Source organism: Anthonomus grandis, chromosome 22, assembly GCF_022605725.1.
Source record: "Anthonomus grandis grandis chromosome 22, icAntGran1.3, whole genome shotgun sequence".
NCBI lineage: Eukaryota > Metazoa > Arthropoda > Insecta > Coleoptera > Curculionidae > Anthonomus > Anthonomus grandis.
The window spans coordinates 6121298-6140757 of record NC_065567.1 but is presented as its reverse complement, the minus strand read 5'-3'; the positions used below and the strand labels follow the sequence as shown (position 1 = coordinate 6140757).

The window sequence follows — 19460 nt, the reverse complement described above, 5'->3', positions numbered from 1 at the left end:
AATTATTTATTTCTCGTGCATCGATTACTTCTACTAGAAGGCCGATTCCCAAATCAAATGGGTGGTGCAGGCAGACTGCGCTTGCCCTACGAGGCCGAAGTCTACAAGCAGTTGCATGTGATCCGAGTACCTCAGTACGTGGAATAGAAACAAACACGTTTAACGAGTACAAAGTTTATTACTTCTAGACTATCCGGCAATACTTGAATTCTGTCAATCAATCTTGCAAAGACATAGAGCAGAACCGTGATTGTTGGAAATAATTTTATGGTCCAATGAATCGACTTTTTAAAAAGATGGATACATACTCCATAACATACATGAGTGGCATGTGGAAAATCCACATTAGCATTGAGAGAACCGGTCACAATACCAGTTTAAAGTAAACATGTGGACAGGAATACTTAATATTAGAGTTATTGAACCATTCGAGTTGCCGGAAAATTTGACCGCCGAAGTTTACCTATATTTTTTTGAAAAATCATTTACCAGACTAACTAACAGATCTGCCTATTATTATTTACCGAAACATGTGGTTTCAACAAGATGGCTGCCCGGCCCACTATGCTCAGGTGGATAGGGTGGGATGAAACAATGGTGTGACCGCCACGTTTACCTGATTTAATTCCTTTTAATTTCTCTCATTGGGGAGCAATAAAAGACAAATCCTACAACAATCCTATAGAAGACGTAGCTGAACTGCGCCAAAAAATCCAGGCAGCCGCTGAACAGATCAACAATGGAAGATTCGCCCGATTAATAAAGCTATCTCTTTTAAAAGGCATAGAATGTGTATTAGGAATGAGGGCAGACAATTTGAGCAGTTGTTGTGACTCTAATAAAGTTTAATTTAATTTACCATGATTTTTTCTTCATTTATTTATTTTGAGTGCACAATTATTAAATTATGTACTAAAAAAAAAAACACCTCTATTGAACCAATAATCTAGCAAGTATCTTATCATTTTGAAATCTTGATTAGATACGCCAACTTTTGAAATCACTTGCCAAGCAGTGAAGTAATTTTTTTTTTCCAGGAATGCCTCTAATGTTAAAAGTACTCAAGATATATATTTTTTTTGAATCCTTGAGTACCTGGTCGCATTTTTACCGACCCTAGCCACGTTCAGCGCGTCAACGTTCCGAAGATGCCCGAGTGTCCAATAGAGGCGCGCGGCCTACCGATCATAAGCGGAATTAGAGCGCGATGCTAAATATTGATCAGTATAGATTTTTTTGCGGACCACATAGCGAGTCGGTGGGTTCAAAATGAGTAAAATTAATACGTTTTTTGCATTTGATACAAGTTGCAAAATAGAAACAAAGGATTTTAAATCAAGTGAATGTTTTACAGTCGATATCCAAACAAAATTCGATTCAGAAGACTACTCAAACCAAGTCAAGAAATGGATATCAAACTTTTCTATGGTCACCAAGACAAACTGGATTGTATTTAGATCATTTCCCGATAATAAAAGACACCTCTTTAGAAAAACATATAAATGCCAACACAACTGCAAAAATAAAGGTGATAAAAGTGTAAAAAACCGACAAAGGAATTTAAACTGTAAGGCATTTGTTAAGGTGCTAATAAAGAAAGTCAACAAGAACACAATAAAAAATGACCCTTTTCTAAAAGAAAATCTTAATGTTCTCATAAAGGTAAGTATCATTAAATCTTAATTATTTATATCATTACTAATATTGAAATGATAAAAGTTACGGGTTAGATCACAAAGTAAGGTTTGCATAAACAACAATTTAGCACAAACGCACAGGGCATTTAATAATCAATTAAAATAAGTTTTATTTTAGATTTCATTTTTCATTTTTTTTATCCCTTTTATAAATAACGTAATTCGATTTCACGGTTTAGCGTGTTTCATTTTTGTGGTAATATTAATAAGGCAATATTTTGTTTTTAGATACATTTTGAACATAGCCACGTGATTGATGTTGCCGAAGCATATGGTTTTCTAAGAATTTCGGAAGGTACAAGGCAATCCTATATAGAATATTTTAATATGGGTATGACACCAGCAGCTGCTCACAGTTTTCATGAAGTTAAAATATTGGGCGATAATGAAGACAATTTTTCTCGTGTTAAAATTTTGGCAAATAGTCTAAGGACTGTCGTATATTTAATAGGTATGGAGAAATCAATAAAACTTTGGTGGCACGTCATCAATGACACCACGCGCTTTCTTATGGCATTTGCTGGTTTAAAGTTTAAAGTTGGCAGAATTGAGGCCTATGAATTTATGGCAGTCACAACTATGGCAGGCATGTGGGTAAGGGGATATGTGGAAAACTCGAAGCCGTCAATAACTCAAAAACAATTGAAGATAAGGCCTATGGTACTTTTATCAAAAAATACTTACTTAGTGTCCATAATTTTCAAAAATAAAATAATATATAGGGTATTTCATTAAAAAAATTTGTATAGTCAAAAATAATTTAAATAAAAACTTTACTGCTAGCTCTGAAACTTTTGCTTTTAAAGTTTTTTTCTATCTAGCGGATAAGAGGGTGACGAATTATAATGTTTCGGTATGAAGGTATTGATTCAATTCGCAGAGTTTTTTTTTTCGTAAAATTAATTAAAAGTTACAAATAATTTACATGTTATAAATAATTTTACAAGGATCTCAAAATATCGACAAAACTTATGCATTTTTAATAACATTCTTTTACAAATGTATTTTTAAGAAAATAGTAACCGCTAAGATTTTTTTCTTTGTTTTAGAACTAATAGTTTCGACAGTCGAGATTCACTCCATGCACTTAAAATTTTGAAGGAAAAAAAGAAATCATTTTTGAAAATAGGAGTTAAGTTATTAGTAGAGTAGAAAATTTAAATGTTGCTATTATCACACCCATCATGAGGAGGGCACATTCCATGGCGTTTTCAGAGGAGATAGTATTTGTCCATTCGAGCGGGTCATGTGATCAAGCCAACACTGTTGTAACATTTCTGTTTGGCTCTTCAAAAATTGGAGGAATTCCACTAGGTTGTGTTATGCATAGAAAGCAAACAGAAGAAGATTATACTAAAGCTCTGGAAAATTTAAAAACGCTTCTTGGTTCTGCAGGATTCAACGGAAAAAATTATCCCCAAATATTTATGATCGATGACAGCGCAGCAGAAAGAAATGCATTACGAAAAATATTTCCCGAAAGTAAATTACTTCTATGCATATTTTATATAACCCAAGCAGTATGGAGATGGCTATGGAGCAGCTATCATAAAGTATAAAAAAATTATCGGCAACACCTCATGAAACTATTTCAAAAAGTTCTGTATTCTTCCACAGATATTAAATGTGATTTAGCCATGAATGCTCTTCTAAATGACGCTGTTACAAAAAAATATAATAATTTCATGACCTACGTAGAGCAGCTATGGAAAAGAAAAAAGAATGGTGTTTATGTAGTAGGGCTACTTTAACTACGAGGGGGCATAATACTAATAATACTGTTGAAGCATCGATAAGAATATTTAAAGATATAGTGTTAGAGAGATGTAAAGCTTTTAACATATATGCTTTAGTGGATTTTGTTTCTACTATATTGGAGAACTATCACATGAGAAGATTACTTAATTTTGCCAATGGAAGAGAAACCAAAAATGATATTGCATATGGAAAATTTGTTAAAAAAGCTAGTACCTTGAAAGTAGTTCAAACTGGAGAGAATAATTTTAAAGTATGTTCTTCTCAAGATGAACAAAAAGAGGCGTATAAAGTGATGTCAGATTTACAAATGTGCGAATGTTTTGCAGGTCAAGGAGGAAAATTCTGTAAGAACTTATGTGCCGTCCAAGAGATTTATAAAAATATTTCTATCTGTCCTCAACTAAATACCAGTGATAAAATTTTGTTGGCTAAAATGGCATTGGGCGACTCCGCTGCAAATTATGGTAATTTTTTCTTTCCTATGCAACAGTCAGTGGATGCATACGAAATTAATGCATCTTTCTCTGGTAATAAAAATACTTCGAATAATGAATATGTACACCATGATCTATCAGACCTACATGAAGAAAGTTTTAATCAAGAAACAGCATACGAAGAGGAAATAAGTCGCTTTGCAACAAACTTAACTTTTTTAATTCACTTAACAAAACAAAACGATTATTCCTTGCTGCCTCTTTTGAAGAAAGTCAACAGAAAACTGGAAGGTGTAAAGTCCACTACACAAAATACGCACTTAGTTTCTTTTTATTATATTATTTTTCAGGCATATCTTTTTTAGTGCTTTTTATTAATATTTCTTATTAACAGCGGCAGGCTATAGAAAGTGTTTTTTTAAATGCCAAAATGAAAATGGTTTACGTGGGAGAAAAATCAAATAAAATTAAGCAAGAATCATCTGCAAAAAAGTATATGCAGAAGCATATTATTATCGAATGCGCGAGAGATTTGGTTACTAACCCTATACATATTGAGCGCGAACTGCTGAAATCAGCTAGGATCGGTAAAAAGATTCATCGCATATCTTCGGAAAACTGAGCGTGCTGAATATGTATAGGGTCGGTAAAAATGCTACCTGGTCTATGGCCTGTTTTTGGCTTATCGTTGATTTTTGGGACACCCTGTATATGATTTTTCTGGAAACTCAGGCATCTAATATGTTTTTATTTCTTTAATTTTTTCCGTTTTTCTTGACAAAGCTTTAATAAATTTTTTACGATTTTATGAAAGTAAGCATCTCAAAAAAAAAATGCAGAAACGTAAAACACTGTATGGGATATTATCATGAAAGAAGAAAACCATACTAATGGCGGCCATGGTCATTAGACAATCGGTGCAGGTCTTCGCCCATTCTACCCTTTCTCCATATCTATGCATCGTTCGGTTGCGTTCGCAGTCGTAATTACAAATCGCTTCATGTAAAGACCTCTTTAGAAAACACGCAAGACAGTCACACTCCGTCAAATGCCAAAATCCTCCACCATTCAATATTCAATTAGCATTAAAATGTCTGATTGGAATAATGAAACCATCCTAAAAATGTGAATAAATGGTGTCTTAGGCTAGAATGGCTACGCAAAAGCCGAGTTTATGGGCTGAACATTTAATAAACCGTTTTGGGGACCAGGTATACTTGTTTCTGTTTAATATGCCACATTTATACAGATGAGACTGCCCACTAACTAATCAATATTTACTTACTGGATTCTCAATTTTTGCAATTGAGTTTATTATTTCTTAGATTTAACAAATTAAAAAGCAGTTTAAAATAACGTTAATTTATTTTAGTTGCCATGCCGAATTGGTCCTCAAACCACCCATACTACTATCAATCAAGAACAGAACAAGAATTGCATTATCCAAATATCCAAACACAAGTTTTCTTTAGTTCTAGATGGTTTTGTTAAAGTCCTCAAAAAAGTAAATGAAACGGTAAGTTATAACTAAATTACTTTTATTCAATATTGAAGAAATAAAATTTGAAAGAGTGGGTTGTCACAGTGGTTCAACTTTATCTTGATCTAAAATGTTCTGTGATATTGGACAAATTTTAAGACCTTCTCACACTTGAATAAAAGTTCTATATTCCATTGTTTTCTAACATTGTTTCACTCTTTGATATTAAAGAGGAAATAGAAATTAGAAATAAATTTGTTGTAAAGTTAAATTAATAGCCAGACCGCTAAGCTAATAAATAGTTACTTTTATTCAAAATATATAGTATAGAGTTAAAACTTAAACAATTAAATATTATACCTAAGACTCCTATTTCTTTTTGATTCAGCTATCTGTATTCTAAAAAAATTATGTAAAATAATCAGTTAGTGATTTTATTGTAAGAATCTAAAAATCATACATATAAAACAAATTTTCTACCATTTTTACCTTCCCTTATATATCTGTAAAAAGCCCCTCTCTTTATGTCTTGTCTTCAGAGGCTAATTTATTATTATTTTAAGATTATTTGATGTAATTCAGGTCTATTGTTATTCCTTAAATTTAGTACATTAAAAAGCAGTACACCAAGAAGTTAATTTAGTCCAGTTGCCATGCCAAATTGGTTCTCAATAATAATAGTATAATCATGAATAATAATGTTGTATTTTTGTGAGTATTTATAGTCAAATATCAACACATTTTTGGATAAGTAATTTTTTAAAAGTTATATATATTTTAATGGCTAAAAGTAAAATGTAAAAAAATTAAAAATATTTATTTATTTTAGTATTATACATTTTGTAAAACTTTAAGAGAAACATGTTTGAAACAATGAAATTCTTTTTTTGATATCTCTTAAATGCAAGTTGCGGCATTATTTTTGTTTAGTTTTTTATTTCCAAATTTATTTGTTATATACCTTTTTTGCAAAAAATTCTCAACATGATTATGAAATGTCAACCTCTAAGTAAAGACCCAATTTTCTTGGATATATTGAAAATTTGTATCTATAGCAAGTGAATTTTAATTAGTGTAATTTAGCCCAATTATGTGTCCCGTTAAATATACATTTTGAAGATATGCCTTGACTTGATGTGAATTGTATGCAGGACAACAATCCATTTGAAACCAAGACTTATTTTCAGGTGCAAAGTTCCAAAAATGCATCTCCTCTCCAATATTTTTCCTCCCAAAAAGGGAGGTTCAACAATTTCACTACTAAAAATATAGTGTAGATGATTTTACCTTACAAATTGGGGTACAGTCAATATACTAAATTCACGCATTGAAACAAATAGCAAAATATATAATGAGCAATCCTCATATATTTAAAGACATCTGATCCATGGAAATTCCTAAACCCCGGCCCGTTCAACGAGAAATTTTGTCAGATAGAGGTAGGCCAAGTCTCCAGCAATGACATATAAAAGACAAAGACAAAAGATTACTACCGGCGCTTGGGGTTTGAATTATGGACGGGCCGGGCCTATAGAAAATAAAAATTCTATGATAAATTTTACATGGGCCTGGTGCCAGTGGCGTTTTATGTTTTATTTCTGGTTTAGGTGCCTTAAGAGTGTATTGGTCGCGTGTCGTAATTTTTATAAATTAATTTGTTGTTACCGTTGTGGTCTTTGTTTTTGTTGTTGCTTTTGTCGTCGTTAATACTGTTGTTGTTACTGTTGTTATCACTGTTTTTAAATACTTTTTATCTAACAATTTAAAATGCCATTGTGGAGAGCTTTTGATGTTTCTGATAATGAAATGGACAATTTGGAAGTTAATTCCGACTTGGTGCAATCAGAATTTTTAAATAAAGACCTACATGTTCAAACCCAGAGAGTTGTTTTAAATATTTTCAATTGCCTAAAAAACGAAATGCGTGGGGCCTCACAAAACGACATTTTAAAAAGAGTTTGTGAGCTGACTAAACTTGCCTGTACTACCATCTACGAAGTGATAAAAGCCGGAGACGTCATCGATCATTCTGTGAAGAGAAAAATATTTTTTAGAATCCTTCTGTGGCACGCCTATGCTTAAAAGAAGATACCGCTAATGACCCAAGTTTTAGTTTTTTTGCTGTTCGGATTGAGTTCATATGGACTATACCTGCCCAACACCTTTTGAGGGTACTGGTTCTTATAGGAATATATTTGTCTTTATTTTCTTTACTCCAGGAATGAAAATTTTGGACATTTGGCTCATTATTTAAGATAAAGTTGCATTTGATACAAAAATCCCTGTGGTTATTTCCATAACAGAAATATGCTCTTAGAAAATGTTAAATTCCCTTATTAGAAAGAAATGAAATTTGGTATAGTGGCTTATCTTACTTGCCCCTTTAAAAAAGTCTAATACAATTTTCCTGTAAAATATACAAAAGATATTTAAAAATATCATCATTTATTTGGAATTTCCTATGGCCAGCTTGGCGTTGCACCACATGGTATATTTATTTATTAACGTAAGATACATTTAACAGAATTCAGCTTAATTCTAAGGTACAATAATAATAATAAATTTAAATATAGGAAATTATGATTTTCTTACCTGCTAGTAAAGAATATAACTAGAAGATTTCAAAAATTTATTTTGAATCTTATTAATTATTTCAATATGTATTTGGTTGTAAGGACACCAAATAACACTTCCAAACTCCAGAACAGACCTAACAAAGGAGCAAAAGTTGTTTTAAGTTTAAACACATTAAAATTCTTACATGTCCCCATAATAATCCAAACATACTTAGTCCTATGCAATGACTGCATCAAAGTGATAATGGAAGGTCAATAAGATGGAAGATGGAAGGCCCAGATAAACTCCCAAATCCTTCATTAGACTAACCTTTTCGAGAATGACATTATTTATTGAATATTGTACTTATTTATTAGACAACCAAATCTCATAAATTTAATTTTTTCTGCTTTCAAAAACATATTATTAGCATGGCACTATGAAAAAACAAAGTCAATATTTCTTTCCAGTTTTAACATATCATTTAGATTCTCAACTGCAGTAAATAATTTTAGGTCATCTGCAAATATTAAGAATCCACATGTAAGCAAAGTGCCTAGGTCATTTATGAATAAGATAAACAGAAGGGGACCCAAATGGGATGCCTGGGTAATTCCATATGTTGCATTGAAAGAATTGGACAAGTGATTGCCAATGTTAACTTGTTGCCATCTATCAGACAGATATCCAGTTCAGTAGGACACGCTGACCTTGTCAAAGGCCTTGCTAATGTCGGTGTATATTACATGAGTTTCATGATCCTTTACAAAGATAATACTAATAAAAAGATACAAGTTCTTATCAACAGGATGTCTAAGAGTAAAACCACTTTGCTATGGCCATATTTTTTCTTGAAAATAGGCTGACACAACCAACATGACTCACTGCTGAAAAACCTTAAAATAGACGGAATGTAGGCACTTGATAAATATGAGATATAAAGGGTTATAGAAAGTATGGGAGCAGAACTTAGGCCATATATTAGAAGCAAAAAACTAAATAAAAAAATAGTGCTTATTTTTCTTTATCTGCAACCCCCTGGACAGGGTGAGATATACCCCTAAAATCATAAATAGAAATAGGGGATCATGTTATACATCATCTTGAAGCTCTTGAAAAATGCTTTCCAATGATATCATAGAAAGCCATATTTCAGAAATGTTATTTTCCAGACAATAATTAAGCCTACTTTCAAATTCTTCATGTAATGCATGGAAAGCATGAAAGAACACATTATGTGAATGTTACCTTTTACATAATATTTTGTTGTTGCATAATAAAAGTTTATTTATTTATTTATGTACATTTACTAAGCTTTCTCTGGATATAGTACAGCATTCCTGAACTACTATTCTATGGTGGAGTTGCTTTAGTGACTCAGCTTGCATTTTAAAAACCACAGAATTTAGGTGATCCCACAAAAAGAAGTCAAGGTCTTAGGTCTGTGGATCTAGGTGGCCATTCAATAGGACCTCTTTTTCCAATCCACAGGTTGGAATAATAATAATCAATAAAAGCCTAACAGGAACTACATAATGAGGAGGTGCTCCATCCTGTTGGAATTGTAGTAGAATTCTTCAATAGGTACATTTCTGTGTATGTCCCTCTGATTTTCTAATTTGTGCACTATTAGTGATTCGATAGACCTCTAGCATTTCAGCATACATGTGGGCATATAAATTTCCTGCTATAAATATTGCGCCGATAATGCCATCTCCCAATATACTCTCAGAATTAATTCTCTGGGGGTACTCAATATGCCTTTTTCCACGTAAATGTGGGTTCTTGTCATTCCAGTAATGACAATTTTGCTTATAATTTTTGTCACGCCGGCGCCGATCGACGACGCTATCCTAAGTGAGCTGCATGAGCGCCAAGAAAAGGGCCGACAACATTATAATTTTTAACTGAAAGATGACAGGGTTGATGTTGCCCAGATTAAGAAGCTGCTGACTGATTTGCGCGAAACTACCGTCAATGTGCTGGCTGTTAGTAAATTTGGAAAGCCGAATCATAAAGGGCGTCAGGCTGTTAAGGCGATCCATGGTAGCATAGACGATGTTAGGCTTATTAAAGAACCATCTGCCGGTAAATTCTTCATCGAGAGGGACATGACGCCTTGGCAGCGCAATGAGCATGAGGCAGCCAAATCGGAGTTAAAGCAACGCAAAGAGGAAGGAGAAAATAATCTTGATATAAGATACATCAATGGTTCCCCCAGCAATTTGATTGTAGCAAAAAACTAGATTTGCCTTTATTTTCACATGCTAGTGATGCCCACTTAACTGGTTTTTATCAAAATGTTTGTGGTCTTAACACTTAAACCGAGACTTTTTTTCTTGCTGCTACTGCTCTGGATATTTGCACCATATGCATGACCGAGACATGGTTGAGGCCAAAGACTTATAATGTTTACTGGTCGGACCAAAAATTTGAATCCGTTAATTTTTCAAGAGTTGGCGGAGTTCTCTGTGGAGTTTCTGAAAACATTGTGATGTTGGTGGCTGTAAATTTATTATTAAGTTACAAATATTTTACATGATTGTTTTGTACATCCCACCATCTATCACATATGTAATTTTCAAGCAATTTCTGGATCAGTTTACATTTTTAATATCAAAGCTAAACCATAACATAATAATAGTGGGTGATTTTGACTTGTCTGATTTCTCTATTAACTCACCTACAGGTAATCATGTTAGTTAAAAGTCTATTGCTGTGAATAATTTTGCTAACACTTTTAAACTTGTTCAGTGTAATCACATCTTAAACTATAATAACAGACTATTGGATCTTCTTTTATCTCTAACTTCACCTGTACTGTTTCTCGTAGTGACGTGCCTTTTGTCTTGGAGGATTTGCATCACCCTGCACTGGACATTGATTTTACTGTCTCAGGCCAACGTGTCCATAATTTTCAGCTTAATAAAAACTTATCTCATTCTTTTAACTTTAGAAGGGCTAACTTCCATCTCCTTTATGAGATGGAAGTTTATCTTTATCGATCCTTGAAGCTGATTGGTCTACCGTGTATTTATCCTCTAGCGTTAATGATGCATGTGGAGCCCTATATGATATATTGAATGGCATCCATCTAGCTTTTGGGATTTTATTGGTTCTAAGAAGGCTGGCACCAGGATTCCTGCTATGATGAGGCTACCCGATAACGTGGTAATTAAAGACCCACAAGACATAGTTGATGCTTTTGCACTGTTCTTTGGTGACGCATTTTTACAATCAAATTTCATTAACCATTCGTTGACGTCTGATAATGTGCCCCACTTTGACATTTCCAATGTTGATGCTTCCCAGATTATTTTGGCTAGTAAAAAACTTAAAAATAAGTTAAAATCTGGCGTAGATGGTGTACCTAGCTTCTTGGTTAAAGATTCCATTGGTGTTCTGGCTGACCCGCTGACCTACATTTTCAACTTAATACTGTGAACAGAACAGATTCCCGAAATTTGGAAGATTGCTAAAATAATACCTATTTTAAAAGCTGGGGACTCTGATCAAATCGTGAACTACAGGCCAATCTCATTAGTCTGTAACTTCTCAAAAATTTTCGAAATTATCCTGAATCGGTCGCTAATTACTAAGAACTCATCTCTGTAGACCAGCATGGAATTTTTAGCGGGCGATCTTGTGTTACTAACTTATCCTGTCTGTCTAGCCACATCTGTGAATCACTTGATGTTAATACTCAAGTCGATGTTATTTATAGGATCGGATAAATCACTATAATTTGCTGCATAAATTAACTCAGTATGGTTTTTCAGGGAGATCTAAACTTTTAAATGTAACGTCGGGTGTGCCACAGGGCTCGAACCTGGGTCCGCTCCTGTAAATTAGTTTTTTTATAAATGACTTGATTGAGTCACTCACTTGTCATAGGCTGGCTTTTGCCGATGATTTGAAGCTATATTTAAATGTATATGGTTTGGAGGATTGTATTTTTCTTTAGAACTGCATAGATACATTGGAGGTATGGTGCGCTGTTAACAGGTTAGGCTTGAATGCGGCTAAATGTAGTGTGGTCAGTTACTCTAGATCAAAAACACCCTTAAATTTTAATTACTTTATTAATGATACTATTTTGAGTAGAATAGAGCAAATTACTGATCTTGGTATCACCTTTGACTCTGAATTTACATTCGTTCCACACTTCAACAACATAGTCAAGTCAGCCCTGAGAAGGCTTGGGTTCATAATTAGAAGTTCTCAGAGTTTTACTTTGGAATCTACATTAAGACTGCTTTTCTGTTGCTTTCTATGATCAAAACTGGAGTTCGGCTGCATTATATGGAACCCGCTCTATCAGAATCACGTTGGTCGCCTTGAATCTGTTCAGCCTAGATTTGCTAAGTTTTTGGCCTTCAGGCAGGATGGCATATATCCGGTAAGAGGGTTTGATCATCGGCAACTATTGGAACTCTTCAATCTACATCTATTACATCTCAGAAGAATGATCTTCTCTGTAAAATTCCTGCATGGGTTACTGAATGGATTCATTGATAGTCCTGTACTTCTTTCTGGTGTACGTTTCATGGTTCCTAGGCTTAATGCTAGACATTCCCTAACATTCTTTCTGCTAAGGCATCATACTAACATCCTGTTGAAATCGCCACTATATAAAATATGCGCTATATTTAATCGGATCTGTCACATGTGTGCTATAAATTTCTCTCTGGTTCATGTGATTGTCGATATCTTGGTGGATCATTGCTCTTGGCATTAAGACCCATGTCTTTCAGTTATAGTTAGTAGGTATATTGCAGTTAATTAATTTAATTTTGTTGAATATGTGATTATCTTGTTAAACTTTTATAATCAGGTTTTTATATCATATTAATAGTTATTTGTTCTAATTTTTTGGATAACTTTTGGGATTGTGACTTTACTTGTTTTCATTTCTTTTCATTCATTCTTTTAGGTTTGTTTTGTGTTTTTTTTTTCTTTAAACTATATTTTTCATTGTTTTGCAACTGTTTCCTGTTATTGGGCAAGTTGCCTGTTGGAAATAAAGGCTTATTATTATTATATTAAGTTTTGCTTGTTGTCGGTTGAATTGTAAACCAAATCGTAAACTCTTGCTTGACCCTTTCAGTCAACTCTGCCATATCTTTTTCCCTACTATACCTCTAACCACATCTTTAACTATACCGCCTTCTCAGAAGTCCAGGCTTTCCTAATTTCCTAATTATATATATATATATATATATATATATATATATATAAAAAAGTTTACATCAAATATGTACCAACTAAAGAACTACCACACTAATATCCCATCCAAGTAAAGTTATGAAAAAAATCCTACTAAACCGACATAAAAATTATGTCAGATTCCAGAAGAACGAGCCGAATTAGTAACCGGAAAAGGCAGGACTACGTGCAATGGTCCTATCTCTGTCCTATCCTATATATATATATATATATATATATACCATATATATGCAATAGCAAGAGCGACATGCGGTGCATCCTTGGCGGACATCGCATGATAAGTTAAAGGACTTAGAGATCATCTCATCAATACTATGAAAAGGTGTAATGGGGTTCCCAGGTCTAGTAACACTTTCCAGAGATAGGACCATTGCACGTAGTCCTGCCTTTTCCGGTTACTAATTCGGCTCGTTCTTCTGGAATCTGACATAATTTTTATGTCGGTTTAGTAGGATTTTTTTCATAACTTTACTTGGATGGGATATTAGTGTGGTAGTTCTTTAGTTGGTACATATTTGATGTAAACTTTTTTTTATGCAGAGGAATGAAGTGGATATTGTGCAGTCGCTCGGCCACTGCTCAGTTTTCTAGATCCTATTTCAGATCTTTTACAATAGATTAACACTGCTTGGAGGAAGCTGTTTTTTGCAGTTCTGCGCTCACATTATATACAGCTATATTCTTATTGTTTTTTAAGTAACGGATGGCTTGCTCTACTTCTGTTTTAAGTATATTCCGTTCCATGTTCAATTTCCCAGATGGAAGGGATATATATTAAGTCTTGATTGTTTTTTTTCATGTGTGCACAAGTATTTCCTCCAAACCTCCACTACATCGTCTATCTCATTGTGACTTTGTTCTCTATCTTCCATGTTTTTGGTTTAAGTTCTCTTGTAAATTCTTTAATAAGTTGGAAGAGGTCTTGGGGTTCGTTGGTGTTAGCTATGTCGTCCAATTTCTTGGTTGGCTTATATGTTCTATGTGGTGATTTTTATCCCTTCTAAGTAGCTGTTGTATTTTGTTACACAGTCTCGGCTCTTTCTTCTTGCGTATTTGTGCCTGTTTATCTGAGACTTTGTTTTTTTCTATTACATTACAAATTTCATCAGTTATCCATTTTTTGTTTGTTTGTTGTCACCACTTTTTCTTTGATGGTTAATAGAGTTGTTTTGAACCACATTTCTTGCGGATTTGACTGTTTTGAGGTATCCCAATATGTTAAAGGCTTTTGCTCCATGTTTCCTGGTTCTAAAGAGGGAGTTATTTTTTTTGATTTTTTGTTTGTTTTTAGCTAGCAGGAATTTGTGGTCACTTTTGTCCATACTTTTACCATTTTTTACCAGGGAATAGTTTTCATATTTTTGACTCTTGGTTTCCATCTAGTTGTTATGAGGAACAAGTAAGTTTGATTTTTATATTGTCCTCCTGGAGATATTCTTATGTATCGGCTTCTTGGATGTTGAGGGAATAGTCTATTTGTGATGGCTAAGTTATTTTTTATACAAAATTCTATGAGCTTTTGACTGGGTTCATTTCTGTTCCAATTTTGGCGTTAGAGTTGAACCTAAAGCCTTGTATACGTGTTTGGTAATAAATGACATCAAATTCTACCGAAGTTATTATTAGAACCATTTTAAATATTATTAGTATTTTACATACTATAGTGGTGCGATCGGAATGTTATTGGGACATGTGAAATAAATTTTTAGCCAAGCATTGTTCAGAATAATATTTTCTACAATGCATCTTAAATGACTCAGTTAAAAATGAGCCTCAGTTGGTACTACATTACAGTACAATTGGAAGGCTCGCACAGCGGAGAATTGAATTGTTCTTTTAGGATAAATGAAAAAATTGGAGAAATACTATTTAACTTGTAACTGAAACGAAAAAAATTAGAGACCTCAAAAATACGTATTTTATTTCTCGGCAGCATTCTTTTTCGTACAAATGTAGTTTCGATCCCAAAAATATATGACTTTAACAGCAATAAGTGGCAAGCAACAGTTGAAGAATCGGTTGAGATTCGAGATATAAAGGAAAGAAAAGCGCACTTCTCTTTATATAGAGTTTACAGAATATTGTTAGTATTTCATTACACTTTTGCCTTGGAATCACGAACCTGTTGATAGAAATCTGAGATATAACGTGACTTTCTAGGATTACATGTTGTGCCTACGCGAAAGTAGGCACAACTGTAAATATATTTAAAAAAAGTAACAAGACATTAAAAAACAATCAAGTACTTACCAACTAAGATGCTGTTTTGACGTTTGCACTCATAAAGAAGCTTTTTTTAAAAAAGGCTTACATGGCCAAGCCTATTGGGAATTATGCATAAAATCAAATATCTTGTAAAAGCCCGCCACGGCTTTGTTGGCATATGCGTACCCTTTTAACGAAATTTTCAATAACGTTATTGTATACGTGTGGTGGTATTTCAATAATACAGCGTTTAATTTCGGTTTTAATGCTTTGAAGCTTGCAGGCTTATTGGCATAAACCTGTGACGCCACATAACCCCCCAGCCAGAAGTACGATTAGACTTCTGATTAACATCTTAAATCGCAAGAACGTGGAGGTTAATTCTGGTCACCAAATTGGAAAATGACGACCAGGAGCCAACTCATGCAAGATCGATACGACATGTGGCACCTTCCTGCTCTCGTCTCATGTCGGCAAGATCAATAGTCTCCAAATGAGGCACAAAAAGGTGTGTTATCGTATAACGGTGAATGTATTCATCATTCAGGTTCGCCATTCATCATTACTGCATTATTTTCTTCTTTTTCAAAGAAAAACGCTCAAATTATTTCTCTAGACCATACAGTTCACCATACAGTGAAACGTTGTGGATGCATTAATTTCTGATGAATCATTCGTGGAAGTCCCAAGTGCGAAAGTTTTGCCTATTAAAGAAGCCATTGAGGTGACAATGGGCTTCATCACTGAAAATGATTTTGTTTGTACAATTAGCAGGTTGTTTGGTGACCAATTGGCGAATTTTCTTCGCTGTTTATGGTCTGCTGGCAGAAGTTGTTAAGCCAGTTGCATTCTGTAGGCATGCAGCTGTAAATCTTTAGTAAGAATTCGCTGAAGACTGCCTGTTGAAATGTCCAGTTTTTGGGCCCCATGACGAATTGAGGTCTCTGGTATAACTGTCACATTCTCGCGAAATGCCGTGGTATTTTGTTCCGAACGACTTCTACGAGCTCGTATCGTCTGTTTCCCATTATCAACCGAACCACTATTTTGGAATTTTTTAATTATTCATTTTACAGTAGATGAATTTCGAACATTGGACGCACTTACGAATAGTGGAAATTAAACTTTCACTATTTTGATAATAATTTTTGATAATCAGGACGCCTTGTCCTATCTGATCCATGTTTACTTACTCCCGTCTCCCATCACCCAATTTTTGATCTTGCACGGCAAAAACAAATGCGTCTACTGATCAATTGATAGTTAACAAGTATGTCACACCCCAGCCTTTACCTTGGCAGAATTCCGATTCATTATAATTTATTAGTTATAATCCAGGAAGAACTTTTTAACGATTAATAATGTTATAGATAATTGAAACGATTTTAATTGAATCTGTTGATAACTACATTAAAATATTTAAATGATATGCATACAAATCTTTAAATCAAATTTAATGACAATGTGAGAAAAGTAGGTAGTTAAGGTGGTATCGAATGTTGAAATAGGACCAATTACGACTACCCGACATCCATGGACCAACTTAAAAATAATAAAATACAGCGAATTAGTTTTTCTAAAATTCTATTAGCACCTAAGAAATAAAATACAATCCATAATTAAGATGAGGTATATTTTTTGGAAAGAAAGCTATAGAATGGGCGCCTTGCAACAGTGGTGATGCTTAATTTTTAGAAACATTTTTTCAGACTTTGGTATTATTACTGTCATATAGAATTAAAGAGGGTGCAAAAATGTTTGGAGCTGACTGACTATAGCAGATTCTGCGACTTTGAGGTTACTAAATATCGATTTTACTCTGTTTGATATATTTTTTTACTTCTTTTCATAGAAATGAATAATTTTGAAAAACTATACGTTATAAGTATGCAAATAGTTTTTCAAAATTTTATATATAGTTTTATATTATATATATAATTATTAATTAATATTTGTTTTTTTTTTAGCACGACAAAAATCAAAAACATGGATCAGAACAAGAAAAAAATTATTTTGATAGTTTATTTATAGTCTTAGAAACCCTTGAGAAATGTTTCAGCATTCAACCGAAAGACTCAATATCTCTAAGTATGGAAGAAACTCAGAACCTAAAAACGCTTTTAAAAGAGATTTGCAGTTACCTTCTCATAAAAGGTAATACTTATATATATATATATAAATCAATACTAGGATTTTTCAGAAAATTCGTTGTCATAGTCCGGTAGCCAGGGATCAACTTTGGACTGCGTTTTTATTCCGTTAGATTCTTAGCTATACTTGTGATTTAGCTTTTATGGACAAAGAAAGTGAACGTCACCTGGCGCACCTTCCGCGGTGGGTACGAGCGTGGGAGGCTACGACTTGTCGAAAACAAAATTGTTAAAAACTCATTTTATAAAATGAGTTGGGACAAGATTTTCGTATATCGGCTGAAATTTTTGTTTGTATTGTTTACTTTCATTGTGATAAAAAAATGGTCAGCTGCAAATTATTTTATGCTGATTGGCATTTTTTTACATGATGTTGCAAACATGGAAATATAGTCATGATAGCTGTGTTTATAGCGTTGGAAAGGCAGCTATAAATCCAGTCGGTAGCTGGGGCAAGAATGTATCATAATAAATGCATTCATACATCTAGGCGACCGACAGCTTTTCCTCCAACTGCCATTCCTCCATCAGCTGACGATAATTTTTTCATTTTCATATGTTAATACTAATATTTTAAAATTTCAAACGGTCTTTCATCAATATACCAAAGATATGTTCAAGTAAAACGGCAAAATTATGTCATGCTTCCATATAGAATATTTGGATTCTTTACATCGTATTCCAATTAATTTATTATTAACATAATAAAAATACAAATGTCGATCTACAAAAGGTAACAAACACTTTTCTCAATTGTCATCATCATTATTTAAGTCAGTGTCATAATCGGAGTATTCGATGATTATATCACAGAGCCCATCTACCTCAGTTCCAACGTCGTCTGTAAAAATCAAAATCAATTAAGGAAATCATGTAATTGAAAAAATATTTCTCATCCCTTTTTCCTATCCAAACTCAGTAGGCTTCGTTGACACGGGAAGATCAGCATGGCTTCAAAGGTGGGCGATGTATACCGTAACTGCATACATCGGCCACCTGGCAGCTCAGTTTTACAGAGCGGAAATAATGAACCATAAATTATTTTTTCCAGATTTAGCAAATTCGAGTCATCGTGGGTACCGTATACATTCGTGAATGTATCAACACGGTCAATATTAATGTCGTCAATTCTTGTCAGTGCATATAATCTGAAAACATAGCCTTCTACTGTTAAACAATTCATCAAGGTCACAATTTGGATTTTTTGAAATGTCAGTTAATGCCTGTATGAATGTTGGAAAGTTTCACAGAGTTGGGAAAGACTTTTTTGACCTTTTCGGTAGAACGCTGACTTAAAATCACAGCCCGTGAAGGTATGAAATCGCAACAATGCAGAACTTAAATTGTTGACCAAATGTTTCATATAATTTGGTGACGTCGATGAATTTCTGATTGTTTCTGACAGTTATAAGATAATAATTAAAATGTCTGCGTCTGAACACTGTTTTGTAACATGGGCATCAAAACTCAACTGACCAACATGGAAAATAAATTTTTGTCAATCAAATCAGCTTCTTCGTGCCCTGGACATGCAAACAATGATTCTTATGTTCCTTGTTCTTTGGCTAAATAGTTGAAAGAACTCGTCCATTATCTCAAAGAGACCTACGTAAGTAGAGAAAAAATCAAAACCCTCGTCTCAGTCTCAAAATAATTATATTTCATATAATTATATTGTATATAATATTTTGAGACCGAGACTTCTATTCCAAATAGTTGACAAAAATTATCTTATTCCCGATATATCATTTGCCCAATATTCTTTGAAGGAAATGTTTTTTAATGCATTCGCGAAATTTGATGGACGTTCGCACCGTTCTTTTGGGTTACTGTAAGTCTTGTGAAACACTTTTAACAATACCGATTGGTAAGTCGTTCGATCTATGTGGCACAAAACTCCTGGAATTGGAATTAAAAGAGATGCTCAAACCTTGTCAATATTTAATGTTTATTC

General features: G+C 33.6%; 1 protein-coding gene across 1 annotated transcript in view; it reads left to right on the top strand.

The window, feature by feature from the left end:
* The first annotated feature begins 4951 nt into the window (after positions 1 to 4951).
* LOC126749128 (neurofibromin) overlaps positions 4952 to 19460 on the top strand; it is a 91604-nt gene continuing 77095 nt past the window's right edge. Inside the window, 3 exon segments of the mRNA XM_050458775.1 lie at positions 4952 to 5100; positions 5262 to 5405; positions 17324 to 17510. Of these exon segments, the coding sequence (XP_050314732.1) occupies positions 5041 to 5100; positions 5262 to 5405; positions 17324 to 17510 (391 nt within the window). The 5' untranslated portion in view covers positions 4952 to 5040.